Source organism: Staurois parvus, unplaced genomic scaffold, assembly GCF_062004578.1.
Source record: "Staurois parvus isolate SC_StPar_1 unplaced genomic scaffold, SC_StPar_1.0 ptg000390l, whole genome shotgun sequence".
NCBI lineage: Eukaryota > Metazoa > Chordata > Amphibia > Anura > Ranidae > Staurois > Staurois parvus.
This window is the reverse complement of record NW_028318186.1, coordinates 1,476,113-1,490,173: the sequence shown is the minus strand read 5'-3', so window position 1 is coordinate 1,490,173 and position 14,061 is coordinate 1,476,113. Positions and strand designations below refer to the sequence as shown.

The window sequence follows — 14,061 nt, the reverse complement described above, 5'->3', positions numbered from 1 at the left end:
CATTGCATTACAAAAATAGTATTTTTGCAACAAATTGAGCTTTCTTTTGGTGGTATTTAATCACCACTGGGGTTTATTTACTAAACAAACAAAAAGTTTGTGTTATAATGTTTTGTAAATAAGTGATTTTTCTCCTTCATTTATGTGCGCTGATGAAGCTGCACTGATGGGCACTGACAGGCATCACTGATGGGCACTGACAGACAGCACTGATAGCCACTATTAACCGTATTGATGAGGCTACACTGATCATTAGGGCAGTGATGATCAGTGCCCTGATGATCAGTGTAGATGTCACCTCTAAGAAATGCCGCTTACCGGCTCTCCTCTCCTCACACGCTGTCAGAGTGAGGAGAGGACTGCCGATAACGGCAGTGATTGGACACAGCTGATCACATGGTAAAAGGCAGCTCTGATTGGCCCTTTACCCGGACACATGATAAACTGTGTCCAAAGAACACAGCGATCACAGCTTGGATGTCCATGGACGCCCTCCCAGAACTAGCCGACCATGCTGTAGCCTTCTTTTGACTATAGAGCGGTCAGGAACTGGTTAACACAAGAGAGGATTTTACTCACTTCAGAAACCGCAGCTTGGCATTGCACGCCATTACTAAGCTTTATCTACCAGAACTCCCAGATCCTTCTCCACCATTGATTCCCCCAGTTGTACTCCCCCAGTATGTATGATGCATGAATATATTTACTCTCACATGCATAACTTTCCATTTATCAACATTAAGCTTCATTTGCCACATAGTTGCTCAATTTAACAGTGCATTGAGCTTGGTTTGTAAGTTGGAGCAATTGAGCACAGACACCACAAAAAAACTATTACATGAGCTAATATTGTATTACAAAGGACAAAAAAAAGGGTTAATGGAAACGTGTGTAACTTATTTTAGTGACTAAGGTGCCACAACTCTTAAAATATACATTAAAAAGCATTCAGTTTTTCTTATCATCCAGTCTGTGAGATGAGATAAACTCCTTTTTCTTATTCTTGTTTTAAATTTGCTCCTTCATTGCCGGAAGGGACATGTAGTGGTCTGCCAACTACTTTGGTAATGATATGAATCATATCCCCCATATTGATTGTTCATCTTCAAGCTGGATAGTGACTTCCATCTGCCAGAGATAACCTAATACAGACGAGGAAATGGTATTCAAAGAAAGATTACAACCAAATACTGGGTGGCTCGTAAATTAGGAACAACCTGCAAGCCCACAGCAAGACAACGTAGTCATAATAAAGGGTTGTGTGCCCCAGGTAATGGTTTATTGAGATTTTAGTTCTTGTATAATTTTATTTTTTAGGTGTACTTACTTGGTAGGATAATAACATCATCTCCTGCCTGCGGTATCGTTGACTCATGTCCTCCCCAACCTTCTCCAACCCCAACCCAAGTATCTGGAGAGGACCAGTAGAGGACCAGAGGAGGCAGAGGACCAGGTGCTGCAAGGTGAATAAAGCATACAATGATATAAAATGGGATTGGATGAATGGAAAGCACCTGAAAATGTTAAAGCTGAATATCGGGCACAAAAACTTTTATTGAAATACATGCCATAGCCATATAAGACATACACCGATCTGACATAATCTTATGACTACCCACCTAATATTGAGCAGCTCCCCCTTTTGCTGAAAAAACAGCCCTTTTTGCTGCCAAAATATCCCTGACTTATCGCGGTATGGACACTACTAGACATTTGAAGGTATGCTGTGGTATCTGGCACCAAGCTGTCAGTAGCAGATCCTTTAAGTTGCAGGGTGGGGCCCCCATGGACTTTTTTTCCAGCACATCCCACAGATGGTCAATTGGATTGAGATCTGGAGAATTTGGAGGCCGAGTCATCACCGTAAACTCATTGTTGTGTTCCTCAAACCATTCATGAACCATTATTGCAGTGTGACTGGGCGCATTATCCCACTGAAAGAGACCACTGCCATCAGGAAATATTGATTCCATGAAGTGGTGTACACGGGCAGCAACAATGTTTAGGTAATTGGTACGTGTCAGGTAACATCTACATGAATGGCAGGACCAGGTTTATCCAGCCAAAGATTGCCCAAAGTATCCTATTGCCTTTGCTGGCTTGTCTTCTTTCCATACTGCATCTTGGGGCCATCTCTTCCCCAGGTAAGGGATGCACACGCACCTGGCCATCCACATGATGTAAAAGAAAACATCATTCATCAGACCAGGCCACCTTCTTTTCATTGCACCATGGTCCAATTCTGATGCTCGCATGCTCACTGTAGGCAATTTTGACTGTGGACACGGTTTATGGCTATGCAGTCCCATATACAACAAACTGAGATGCCTGTTTTTTCGGCTTTGAACACATTAAAGGGGTAGTAAACTCAGATAAAAAAATAAAAAACATTCCCTTCAAGGCGATGTTATATTGTGCTAGTATGCATCACATACTAGCACATTAAGAAATACTTACCTTAGAAAGAAGCCCTCCCATATTCCACTGGTCTTCCTTCCGGATTTTTGAGCTCCAGCTGTCTGGTTGGCCAAGCCATGATGACTTCACTCCCATGCATGCTTAATGAAGTCATGGGCCATGGCACAGTACTCTGAAGGAACGGCACTGGCATGCTGTTCCTTTAGAAACAAGATATACCTGTGCTAAAATCCAAATAGCTTGTACATGCATTTATGTATTAGGTACTAAAAAGGTGTAGCCACATGCTAACATTAGAAATCCCTGGAGGCACCCAGAAAACGTTGCAATAAAAATAGGGATTTTTAGTTCAAACATGTTGCAATACATGTTTAAGCTGGCCAACTACGTCAAAGTAATCCCTCTATGGCAAGTCCTACTCTGCTCTACTGGATTTTCTGGAAAGGGTAATTAGCAGCATGCAGAGGGTTCCTCCAGGATTTCTAGTTTTAACATGTGGCTACACCCTTAAAGCACCTAACAGATAAATGTATGTACAAGCTATTGGGATTTGAGATAGGTATGTCGTTTTTCTGTTGCACAGTAGATTAGTTGCCAGATCGCAAACCTAGTAGCTCTCCCCCACTTTGTGTCTGTTTGCCCCAGGGTTGGCATTGTGTCCAGAGTAGCATTAGCGTTGGCAGAGAAGAGTAGGACTGGCCATAGAGGGATTACTTTGATGCATTTGGCCAGCTTAAGCATGTATTTCAATATGTGTGAACTAAAAATTTTTATTGCAACACTTGCTGGAAAGGTTAATTAGCAGTGTGCTCTATTATAAGCTTACCTGTAGGTAAAAATCACAAAGCGGACTTTACTACTGCTTTAACTTCAGGGACAACATATTTACTTGCTGCCTAATATATCCCACTGATTTTAAGATGCCATGTTGAAGTTAGAGCCACTGTAACTCTTTCCTGTGAGGAACAAAAGTTCAGGGATGCCAGCAGCATTGAATGCTGTTAACTGCTAGTGCTGGGGTAAGAATTTTAAACAAAATGATTTACTGGGAAATGTTTATTTTATTGTGTTCAATGAGTTAAGCTAAAAAATACTGAGGGTTTAAACCAAATCTATGCCCATTCAGGGGACAGCAGGCTTGCTTTATTTTCCACCTTTCCCTAGTATCTACCTTCTCTGCCCTACCGCTCCATTCAGAGACAAGAGCTGAAATAAATATCTGGTACTTCCAGGTATTGGGGAGCACGTGACACACTCCATGTGACAGCGCAGGGCGAATCAGGGTTGTCACATGGGGAGTCCATAGACCTGTGTAAGTTACAATTATGGTTTGTATAAAGGCTTCCTTCACCCTGGTGACTGAATTGGGCAGATGGGGAGTAAAAGCAAGGTCAGTTGGAGCTCCTGGAGAGATGGCTAAGTTAAAGTAGACCTTTGCCCAGTGAACTGAAATAGGTTTATATATTTTGTGAGTTAGTCCAAACAAAATTCACAAAAAATAAGGAAGGGTTGTAACAGCACAAACACTGCAAAGTCCTGGGAAATGGTAGTATGGGGTGATGGTGGTATTAGTGGCTACTGTATGAAGAGCGTAGGATTCCGCGTGGCACTGAGGGAAAGGCTTCCAAATAAGCTGTAGCAACTTCTGTAGATGAGAAAAAGGAGAGAAGCGCCTCTAAGTGCAATAAGTCTTTTAATACAAGTCTAAATGTAGAAACACTCACATGTGTGAAGTAATCATAAGCTTAAAAACCGTGGTTAACAATAGTTAACGGTGGGGTGGTAACCCGGGTGAAGAGCCATCATCTTACTGTGATGTGGGGAGGTCAGCTCTCGACTGGAACAGCGTGGTGGCTGGAGGGGAACAGCGGTGAGGCCGACCGGCGTGCACGTCCTCCCTCAGAGCCGGATGGAACGCACGCTGGAACATAGCAGCGGCATGGCCGTGATGACGTCAGATCCCAGCTGCTTGAAAAAGGAGTGCACTTCCGCCTTCCACGGCCAGTGCATGCTCCGAAACGCGTCACAGTGCACCCTGGGCTCTGACGTCATCACGGCCACGCCGCTGCTACGTTCCAGCGTGCGTTCCATCCGACTCTGAGGGAGGACGTGCACGCCGGCCGGCCTCACCGCTGTTCCCCTCCAGCCACCACGCTGTTCCAGCCGAGAGCTGACCTCCCCACATCGCAGTAAGATGACAGCTCTTCACCCGGGTTACCACCCCACCGTTAACTATTGTTAACCACGGTTTTTAAGCTTATGATTACTTCACACATGTGAGTGTTTCTACATTTAGACTTGAATTAAAAGACTTATTGCACTTAGAGGCGCTTCTCTCCTTTTTCTCAACCACAATTCACAGCTGTGGCTGATTGTAGAAACAATAACAAAGCCAAGGAGATTGGGGCAACTCTGTAAGAGTATATGGAATCTTCTTATTAAACGTACGTGTATACAAGACAAATGTCATGATCATACCTGGTGTGGTTGGTGGTGCCATACTCTCTTCTACTGTAAGTGTCACTCTGATTAGGCCTTCCCCAGAGACTGCAAAGGAAACAAAATACAGATTACACAGCTGTTGGCGATAAGAGTAAGAAGAGACATTTTTCTCTCTTTTTCAGCTCTATTAATAAAACCGCTTTTGAAAGAATTTTTTTTAAGCCCTCCTGACCATCTGCGGATAATTTGCCTGGGCTGTTCTTGCCGTGTTTTCTTTAATATGTTTTGAAAATCTGATGTCTCTAGAAATGGTGATCAGCATCAAAGCCCTGACTCAATACATAATAATTTGCAGATCTTACTACACTTCCAATGTCAAACAGAATTATTTTAGGAGTCTCTCAAATCATTAATGATATCCTGAGAAGGACAGCCAAGTCTTTAGTTATTCTATAACAGCATTTTTTGGAGATAATCTGTCCTAAAGTGGATGCGTGGGGCCTTGTTGATTTAAAAGGGTCTGTCAATGCAAAAGTGTTTTTCTAGCCATAGGTGGAATCTGATGGGTAAAGTGAGCTTCTTATGTCTGGACACGCCAACAGTGAGCCCTTACTTTGTTCCTGTCCATCTGTTGGTTGATGCTGGCCACCTTTGTATGTTCCAGCTCCTTCAGTTACATTCTATATAATATAAAATAAATAATACATTCAGCAGCAATGGTGAAAGCCCCTCATAATTGGAACAGGAGATTTGCAGATCCAGGAACTCACCAATCCTGAGCGATTGGTGAGATCTACCATCAACCAGACCATGAAATTTAGGCTTTTAGTGAACTAACCCTTTAATTAATATCAGCAATGGAGCTTAAGTTGATTTTAACATTTTAAGGCAGCCAATCTTAACCAAGGTTCCATGGGTTCCCTGATGTGTGACTGACTGCCTCTCCCCCCGTCGCCCCCCCCCATGGTGCCTGCATAGCTCTGAGAAGATCAGCAGAGCTGGGGGTTACTACTGAGCAGGGGATCTCCTTAATGAGGGTACAAGTAATCTGTGGATCTGCTGAATGAGGAGGCCAATAAGCTTGGGATCTGCTGAACGAGGGGACCAATAAGCTGGAGATCTGCTGAACAGGGGTACTAATGAGCTGGGGATGTGCTGAGTGGGGGTTCCGTTCTACTGAGCTGGGATTCTACTGGGCCCCTTCAAAACAAATCAAAAATCAACACACACACAGGGCATTTGCCAAGCTTCATGAACGCTTTAAGAAAGCATCACCAAAGCATCATCGAAGCATCACTGAAGCATTAAAAACATGTTGAAGCAGAAGGTACTTTAATTTGTGTTAAAGTCAAAGCAAGTGTAAATGAGCCCTAAGGAATGCATTCTTCCCACTGGCCACCAATAAATTGTTTTTAGCAAGGGATTCCTTGACCTGAACATTGTTTAAAAGTTTCCTCTGGTTTAAAAAGGTTGAGAAAGGCTGTTTTAAGGTATCTGCTCATCCAGCTCTGGATCCGATGATCATTATGACATACAGTAACAGTTTAACTAAAAGTTATATCTAGTCATGCATTTTTTTCACCAATGGCTCAATTTATTGTTTACTTAAAGTGCCTTTAATCTGTGTGTATGGCCCTTTAAGGGCAGGTATGCTGTGGTGGGTTATGCATGCATGTTTTTGGCACCCCTGTCTCCATTTTAGAACAAAGTACACACGAAAGAGGTACCTATCATGTATTCTAAGTATAGAGCCTATAATGTAATTGCACCGATCGAGTGGTGTTGTGTTAGTACAGCGCCGCTGTGATTGGTGAGTTGTCGCCGCTATGCAGAGCGTGTGCGGTATTTAGAGAGGCAATCTGACGTCTACATCTGTACCGCCCCTTGAAGACGTCATGGTGACGAAACACGTTGGGCGTGGCCTACTGGATGTTGACGCCAGGACGTTTCTTTTTTTTTTCCCTGTGATTGTCGGCAGTGATTGTCCATTACTCAGTGCTGTGGTATTGCTGTTTAAGCTGGTGTTTGTCTGGACACCTCACTTGTGAGTGCTTTGGATTTTTTAATAAATGTATACTTGTTTTAAACTTGCTGCACCATCATTTCTTTTCCTTTGTCCCTGAGCATGGCTCCTACATTTATGGAGAGACGGTGGTATATGGAAAGGCTCATCCTGAGATTTTTGGCTGCAGAGTATTGCTCCTTGTATTGAGATATTGTCCATCATTGTGGAAGATTGTTGCTAATTACCTGGATATGTGAATATCACTACAAAAGATCACATCTACAGTTTGGATATCGTTTATTCATCGCTCCCAGAGCAAAAACGCTAGTGCTGGTCTATAATCTGATCAGCATTTAGCTCTGGTGAGTTCATCCAATTTATTTGGTGGTGGATTAATCACGATGTTATGAGTTTCACAGATTAAATTTTGAGTTATTTATGGTATTTGGACTTTCACAGATTCATTATGGACACTTTATTATATGGTGATATTTAATTTTAGCGCATTCCTTTACATATATTTTTCAAAGAAATGATAGGATACCTTTTTTTGTTTACATGGTAGTTATTATTATCATTATTTTTTGTATGCAGCTCGCCTCTGTGGCTGTTAGTGTGGCCTCAGTGCCTCTTTTGAGGGCCCTGCCTGGTCGTGCCTGCCCGGATGTGGTCTGGGGAGGATTTGCAAACTTGGCTATACACAAAATGTTTTTAATGTGGCGGAAATCTTATTTTCTCTTTCTGGTCCTCACTGTAATATGCTCTGAGTATTGTATCTTTGATGTTCACACAATGACGTTGTATATAACTGCCGATGGAATTGCTGTATAATCTTAATATGTATTTTTCGCTTCTAGAGGCTATATTATTCATGCACAAAGTGTTGTCCCTGAAGAAGGAGTAGACTTACTCTGAAACACATAGGATGCTATCTAGGAACTCTGTAATGTTAATATACCTTTATATGGTGTTATTGTACTTACCTTCCAATTACCGCCTGTTCAATATTTTATGGCTGATCATTTTTAACATATCTATGTTCGATAAAGATTGATATAACTTTTACTCATTTATGGATGCCTTTAAAGTCCCAACCAGGGGGGTTTCTCTCTAATACAACTCTATACTTTAGGGATGTTGGCATCTATTAGAGATACCTCAGGATCATTTCTCTTCATGTTTGCTGGAGAGACACTTTTACCGTGCCCCCTGACCCCCTTATATTCAGCTTGACTGCTGGCCAGTAGGAAAGGACAGAGTGATTTTGAGAATTTAATTTCACTATGAAATTACAAATTATGCCTTCATGAAAATTTAATTGAAGCTGGCTTTTAATCTCATCATATGGACTTTTTAGGCCTTACAAAAAAAAATTTGAAGTTTACATTTACAAAAATTAGCTTTACAAAGAAAAACATAACATTGTTTTACTGGTAAACAAAGCCATGTCATTGACAGCTGTTACTATATTATGGTCTAGGTGCACTCAATGTTCATTTTGTAAGAAGTTTAAGAAGTACTTGTCTTAAAAACAGCACCCATTGAATCACATATTTTTAAAAATAAAATTAATTTTTTTCTTTATTTGTATGAAAGGTTAGGCCAGGGTTTCCTCAGTTTCTGCTTTTAGCCCAAGAACTAATCAAGGATAGTTTATAATGGGCTTCTGGAAACCTCAGGAGCACTTCAAAGCCCACTGCACCTTTCCATGTCATAAAAACCATCATTAAAGTAGAACTAAAGACATTTAAAAAATGTAGAGTAAAATACTCTTTAGGGATGTTGGCATCTATTAGAGATATCGCAGGATCATTTCTCTTTATGTTTGCTGGAGAGACACTTTTACCGTGCCCCCTGACCCCCTTATATTCAGCTTGACTGCTGGCCAGTAGGAAAGGACAGAGTGATTTTGAGATTTAATTTCACTGTGAAATTACAAATGATTCCTTCATGAAAATTTAATTGAAGCTGGCTTTTAATCTCATCATATGGACTTTTTAGGCCTTACAAAAAAAATTGAAGTTTACATTTGCAAAAATTAGCTTTACAAAGAAAAACATAACATTGTTTTATTGTTAAACAAAGCCATGTCATTGACAGCTGTTACTATATTATGGTCTAGGTGCACTCAATGTTCATTTTGTAAAAAGTTTAAGAAGTACTTGTCTTAAAAACAGCACCCATTGAATCACATATTTTTAAAAATAAAATACATTTTTTTTCTTTATTTGTATGAAAGGTTAGGCCAGGGTTTCCGCAGTTTCTGCTTTTAGCCCAAGAACTGGTCCAGGATAGTTTATAATGGGCTTCTGGAAACCTCAGGAGCACTTCAAAGCCCACTGCACCTTTCCATGTCATAAAAACCATCATTAAAGTAGAACTAAAGACATTTAAAAAATGTAAATAGAGTAAAATAAACCCTGTCTTCTTTTTTTTTGCTTTCCGTGTCCTATTGAGAAATTTTCTCTTCACTTTTTGTCCAAGAACCAAAGCAGGAATTGAGGGAATCCTTGGTTGTCACCAGAACTAATGTCCGGATTGGAAGATTTACCTCTATTCCTGTTCTGGGAACAACCCAAAATGTGGGATTTTCTTGCGCTTTCACTTTCGAAGATAACGGTAAACAGGACAAATAGAGCGGTTGAATCTCCATAACGGGGGCCCAGACAGTAATAAAAACTGACAGATTTTCTAATCCCTCTCCACTCTATCCAAAACTAATAAAAAAAAAGTTGCCTGTTATACTTTAAAGCCGAACTCTGTGCTATTTTAAAGTGGTTGTAAACCCCTACATATACCCATTGAGGTGACTTGCCTAAGGTGATACACAGAGGTGAAACAAATCATCCTACATAAGTTGTACCTGGTTTTTTGGAATCTTCTCCTCTCAACAGCTGTTCAAAGTGCTGAATTTATACAGCTTGTTTGAGAGTTTAGAAAAAATTACAAACTGCAGAGCTCTGTGAGGAGATCTCTGAAAGCTGATTGGAGGAAAGAGGCACACCCCCTCCACAGCTCACAGGAAGAAAGCTGAGGCTGCCAATCTGCTAGAGGTCCCTCCCTGTCACCATTTTTTTCTTGGTGCCAGGAAAACTTGGCAAAAGTGGTTCATGCTGATAGCAGAGGAATGAAGCAGCAGAAAAAAATAATTGAGACAAGCACACACTGCAGAGGGATATGCTTTGTTCATATTTCATGTCTGAGGTTTACAACCACTTTACATGTCCTCCTATAGGTTTAAATAACAAAAGAACCCCAGCAGCTACAGTCTGGCACTTTTCCCTGTACACTACAAGATGTCCTCAGTTCCTCATATTCAATGATGCCTAGCATCACTTCAGAAGGAAAGGAGCAAAGACTGTGGGTGCAAGTTGTTATGGCCCACCCTCTGAAAACAGCTCCCTTCACTCACAATGCATAGATGGAAATAACATTTCATCATCCATGATCGCTCACCACCAGGAGTAGATAGAAGAGAAAAAGGACCCAGCATGTCATATGACCTGTCAGAAGGCATTAAAATCTGTCAGTTTAAAAAAAACATGCTGCTGACAAGAACTCAAAGAAGATTCCCTGGAAGGGGTAAGCATGGAGCCTCTGGTTGGGCTTTAATTTTGCCCTTGTCATTGACTCCAATGCTTTTTGGCTTTTAAAATGGCTAATTGCACTGAAATGTCCTGTTTGTCCACTAAAATTCCGGCAAAGGAAAATCTCACAATTTGGCTCATTCCTAGTCATCACACATTTTTGTTTCTTTGATCCTTCCTCTGAACATGAGCACTGTCTTTATTCTAGCATGATATGCTCTTAAATTATTCCCATTACCAAAAAAAAATACACTGACAGTGTCAAACTCATCCCATCTTTCTTCTTACATTGCCCTATCAGCCTTCAACATCCATCACCTCTTTAGCCACCCCGTGTATTTGTGTGACTTTTCAGTGTAAAATATTTTACATAATTTAAGATCCATTTATTCCTCATCAATCTTTTTGGCGAAATGTCTAATTTTTTTTTTTTTGCCAGGCGTTCCCATGGTAATCAGGCACATTTAAAAAAGACGAAAGGTTCATTAATTTTAAGAGTTCAATAAATTAGTGGAAATAATGAAGACTTCAATCTTTCAGATAATTACACTTGGCTGTCACAGAAAGGATAAGCCTTGGAACATAGCATATGTGAAATGCCCGGTGAGGATGTCATTATTAAATAATCAGCACTGGCTACACTGACACCTAATTAATGAGGAATCTGGGACAGATACCTAGCACGGCAAGCTTGGACGGACTCCCAAAACTGCTGGAGATCACTCTCAATGAGCCCCAAAGCCTTCCTGTAACCTTAATGGAGAACTTCAATCAAGAAAGAAATAATCAGGAAATTTGGATAGTATCGGTGTATATCTTCTATGTATTTTTTTAAATGGAATCTCTAGAACAGCTTTTCTCAACCTTTTTAAAATGGAGGAACCCTTGAAATTACTTTCCAGTCTCAGGGAACTCCTGCTAATAATTACACTATCCACAGCTAATGGTACATTAGTGGTATGGTTGCTTGGAAGGATGCTCTTTACATTTGAGGTCATTGGGAAGAATCCCCCTTACAGACAGCTAAAAGATTGATGTTGTCATTGATTACTTATTTAAGAGTCAGAAATTGCTCATTGCTCAAGGAACCCCTAGCAACCTCTGAAGAGCCCTTAGGGCTCCATGGAACCATGGTTGAGAGAGACTGCTCTAGAAGATCCAGCAATGGACTTTAGAGGGTTAGGGTCCACTAAAAAAAAGACAGTTATAGGTAGAGTCAGGGCTTTTTTTCTCAGACAATAGGTGCGGGAACTCAACTACGACCACCCAAAACTCCCTCCCCCTATACATTCATACCCTTCAAACTGCATCAAATAGTGGGTGTGCTCAAATTTCACTAACAGTGGTAAGGTCTAGAAGGGGAATTAAATACCAGGAGTGCATTATGTACAGAGTGCAGAGTTCGAGGGAGGGGGTTACAGACAGAGTGCAGAGCTGAGGGGTGCACTGCATACAGAGTACAAAGTTCAGAGGTGTGCTACACACAGAGTGCAGAGTTCAGCCTTCTTCCACAGCGTCTTACATCTACATCTCCCATCCACATCATACTTTCAACCTTCTTCAATTCTGACCACTGTATGCAACCCCCGCCCCCCTCCACTGCCTCATCTTCTCCTCCACCTCTTTAAAAGCTCCACCATCTTCCACGTGTCTTACTTTTGTTGCTGTAATGAGCTGAAGCACCCAGCCGGCTCTAGTACATCCCTGAACACTATAGGTGGCTCCGTCTTTCTCATTTGTAGGGAGATCATCCAGTGGGGGTGATGGCATCCACACTGCACCCTGGGCACCTGCATTTCCCTTGTCCCCATCCTGCACTATCCTGATAGTGGTAAGTAGGGAGCAGGGGACCTGAGCTCAAGGTGGCAAAACTGAGTTCCACCAAGTTCCAGCTGAAAAAAATGCCTTGGGTACAGGCTATATGCCTTTTGACCTCTTGTATTTTTCCTTTCAATAAGGAGTGAGATGCATCTCCTCCATGTTGTCTTTGGAATTTTCAATGTTGCCACTAAACGTTTCATGATTCCTTGTCTCCCTTTGCATCAAAGAATGGAGCAAGATTCCCTCAAACTATCCAAACCAGGCATTTAGTGAATGAAACAGAAGAGAAATCTCAGCTGGAGCCCCTCAGAGAGATAAGAAATTGATAGGTGATTTAAAGCAGAACTCCAGCCTTCCCTTCAGACTTGCACAGTTGTACAGGCTCCTCTCCAGTACTAAAGCTGCTTATTCTGATTTCACTGCACTCTGTGCATTCTTAGCATGTGCATTAGAACCTGCAGCAAGTCAGATGAAGCTAGTATCATTTCCTGTTTGGAGGACAACAAGCCTTACTGTCCCTGACCCACCCGTTTCCATTCATTGGATTTTAGTTCTTTCAATTATGGAGGCTCAGCATCACATAATGGCATTACCTAGTGCGATCTGCATGCAAATACAACCTGCTTAGGAATGCCCACTCTCCAGACTGACATCCACCATTCAAGGAATTTTGTAAACTGCAAAACTCCTCACAAGAATGAGCCTACTGCCTGCACCAGGGCTGAGGGCTCTTTAGAGAAATACCAAAGCGGGGACCCTCCTATCAGCTGTGATCTGCTTATATTCCATAAAGCAGCACAAAGGCACTGTGATGTAATGAAAATGGAAGGTTTTACTCAAATATTTAATTAGCAAGTTGACGAGTGAAGAGAGGGGTAGAAGAGAAGGAAAACGTTAAACATATTGAACTTCAACTTTAACTTTTTTTGTTAGGTGCTTATTTCTGTCTGTGACCCCATCGGGAGGACTTTCCCCTGGTTTTTGTCCTTGTGTTGACCATACAGGATATGTGGGTGAGGTTGCCATGAGGACAAGAAGACAAAACATTGTCACAGATTGTAACCCTGCCACTCTAAGAACGAAATACGTTGGGTGGATCCTTCTACTGATATCATCACATTCCGGAAGTTGATGTCCTAACCTTTGTTTGTTTGTCCTAACCTATGTGCATTGCTTTTGACTGTATGTGAGTGTATTTATGTGCTATAAATAATATTTTGAGGATTTTTACACTATGGAGAGGCATCTTTTTGTTTGCTTTGCATGAGTTTATTGTCAGAAGTCCAAATATGGCTGTTCATTAAGCGGCTTTCCTGGTGACCAGAAAAGATATGTGGAAGGTACCTTTGGAAATATGGAAAGTACAGAAGTGTACTGGAAAGTACAGAAGCACTATATGACCACTCCTATTAAGGGGGTCGTAGAGAGTTGGTAGGTGTGCATTCTATTATCACTCTGCGTGAAGGTGTTTGTTGGCAATATGACTAACACAACTTTGTTTGAAGAGGCACACATTCATCTACTCTGCACTATTGATGGGACTCTTTTGGACACTATACTTTATATTTTATATCATTTTTTTCACTTCTCTGTTTGGTTTGTAATCAAAGGTTCATATATTGGGATTGCATGTTTTTTCAATATTATATGTGCATTACATTTTGTGTTTTTTTTAATAAGCGCAACACATTATAATTTCAATGAGTGAGGTTTTGTCTGTGTCCCAAATGGAGACATTTCCTATCACTTTCTGTACTGATGGAAAGTGAAGGGAAATCTCCCCAATAG

The 14,061-nt window shown here is 41.2% G+C and overlaps 1 protein-coding gene across 1 annotated transcript in view; it reads right to left on the bottom strand.

The window, feature by feature from the left end:
* PKHD1 (PKHD1 ciliary IPT domain containing fibrocystin/polyductin) overlaps window positions 1-14,061 on the bottom strand; it is an 808,705-nt gene that overhangs the window by 265,402 nt on the left and 529,242 nt on the right. Inside the window, exons 43-44 of the mRNA XM_089685961.1 lie at window positions 4,897-4,965; window positions 1,328-1,456 (exon numbers count right to left, since the gene is read on the bottom strand). Coding sequence (XP_089542087.1) covers window positions 1,328-1,456; window positions 4,897-4,965 — 198 coding nt within the window. The remainder of the gene's footprint in view (window positions 1-1,327; window positions 1,457-4,896; window positions 4,966-14,061) is intronic.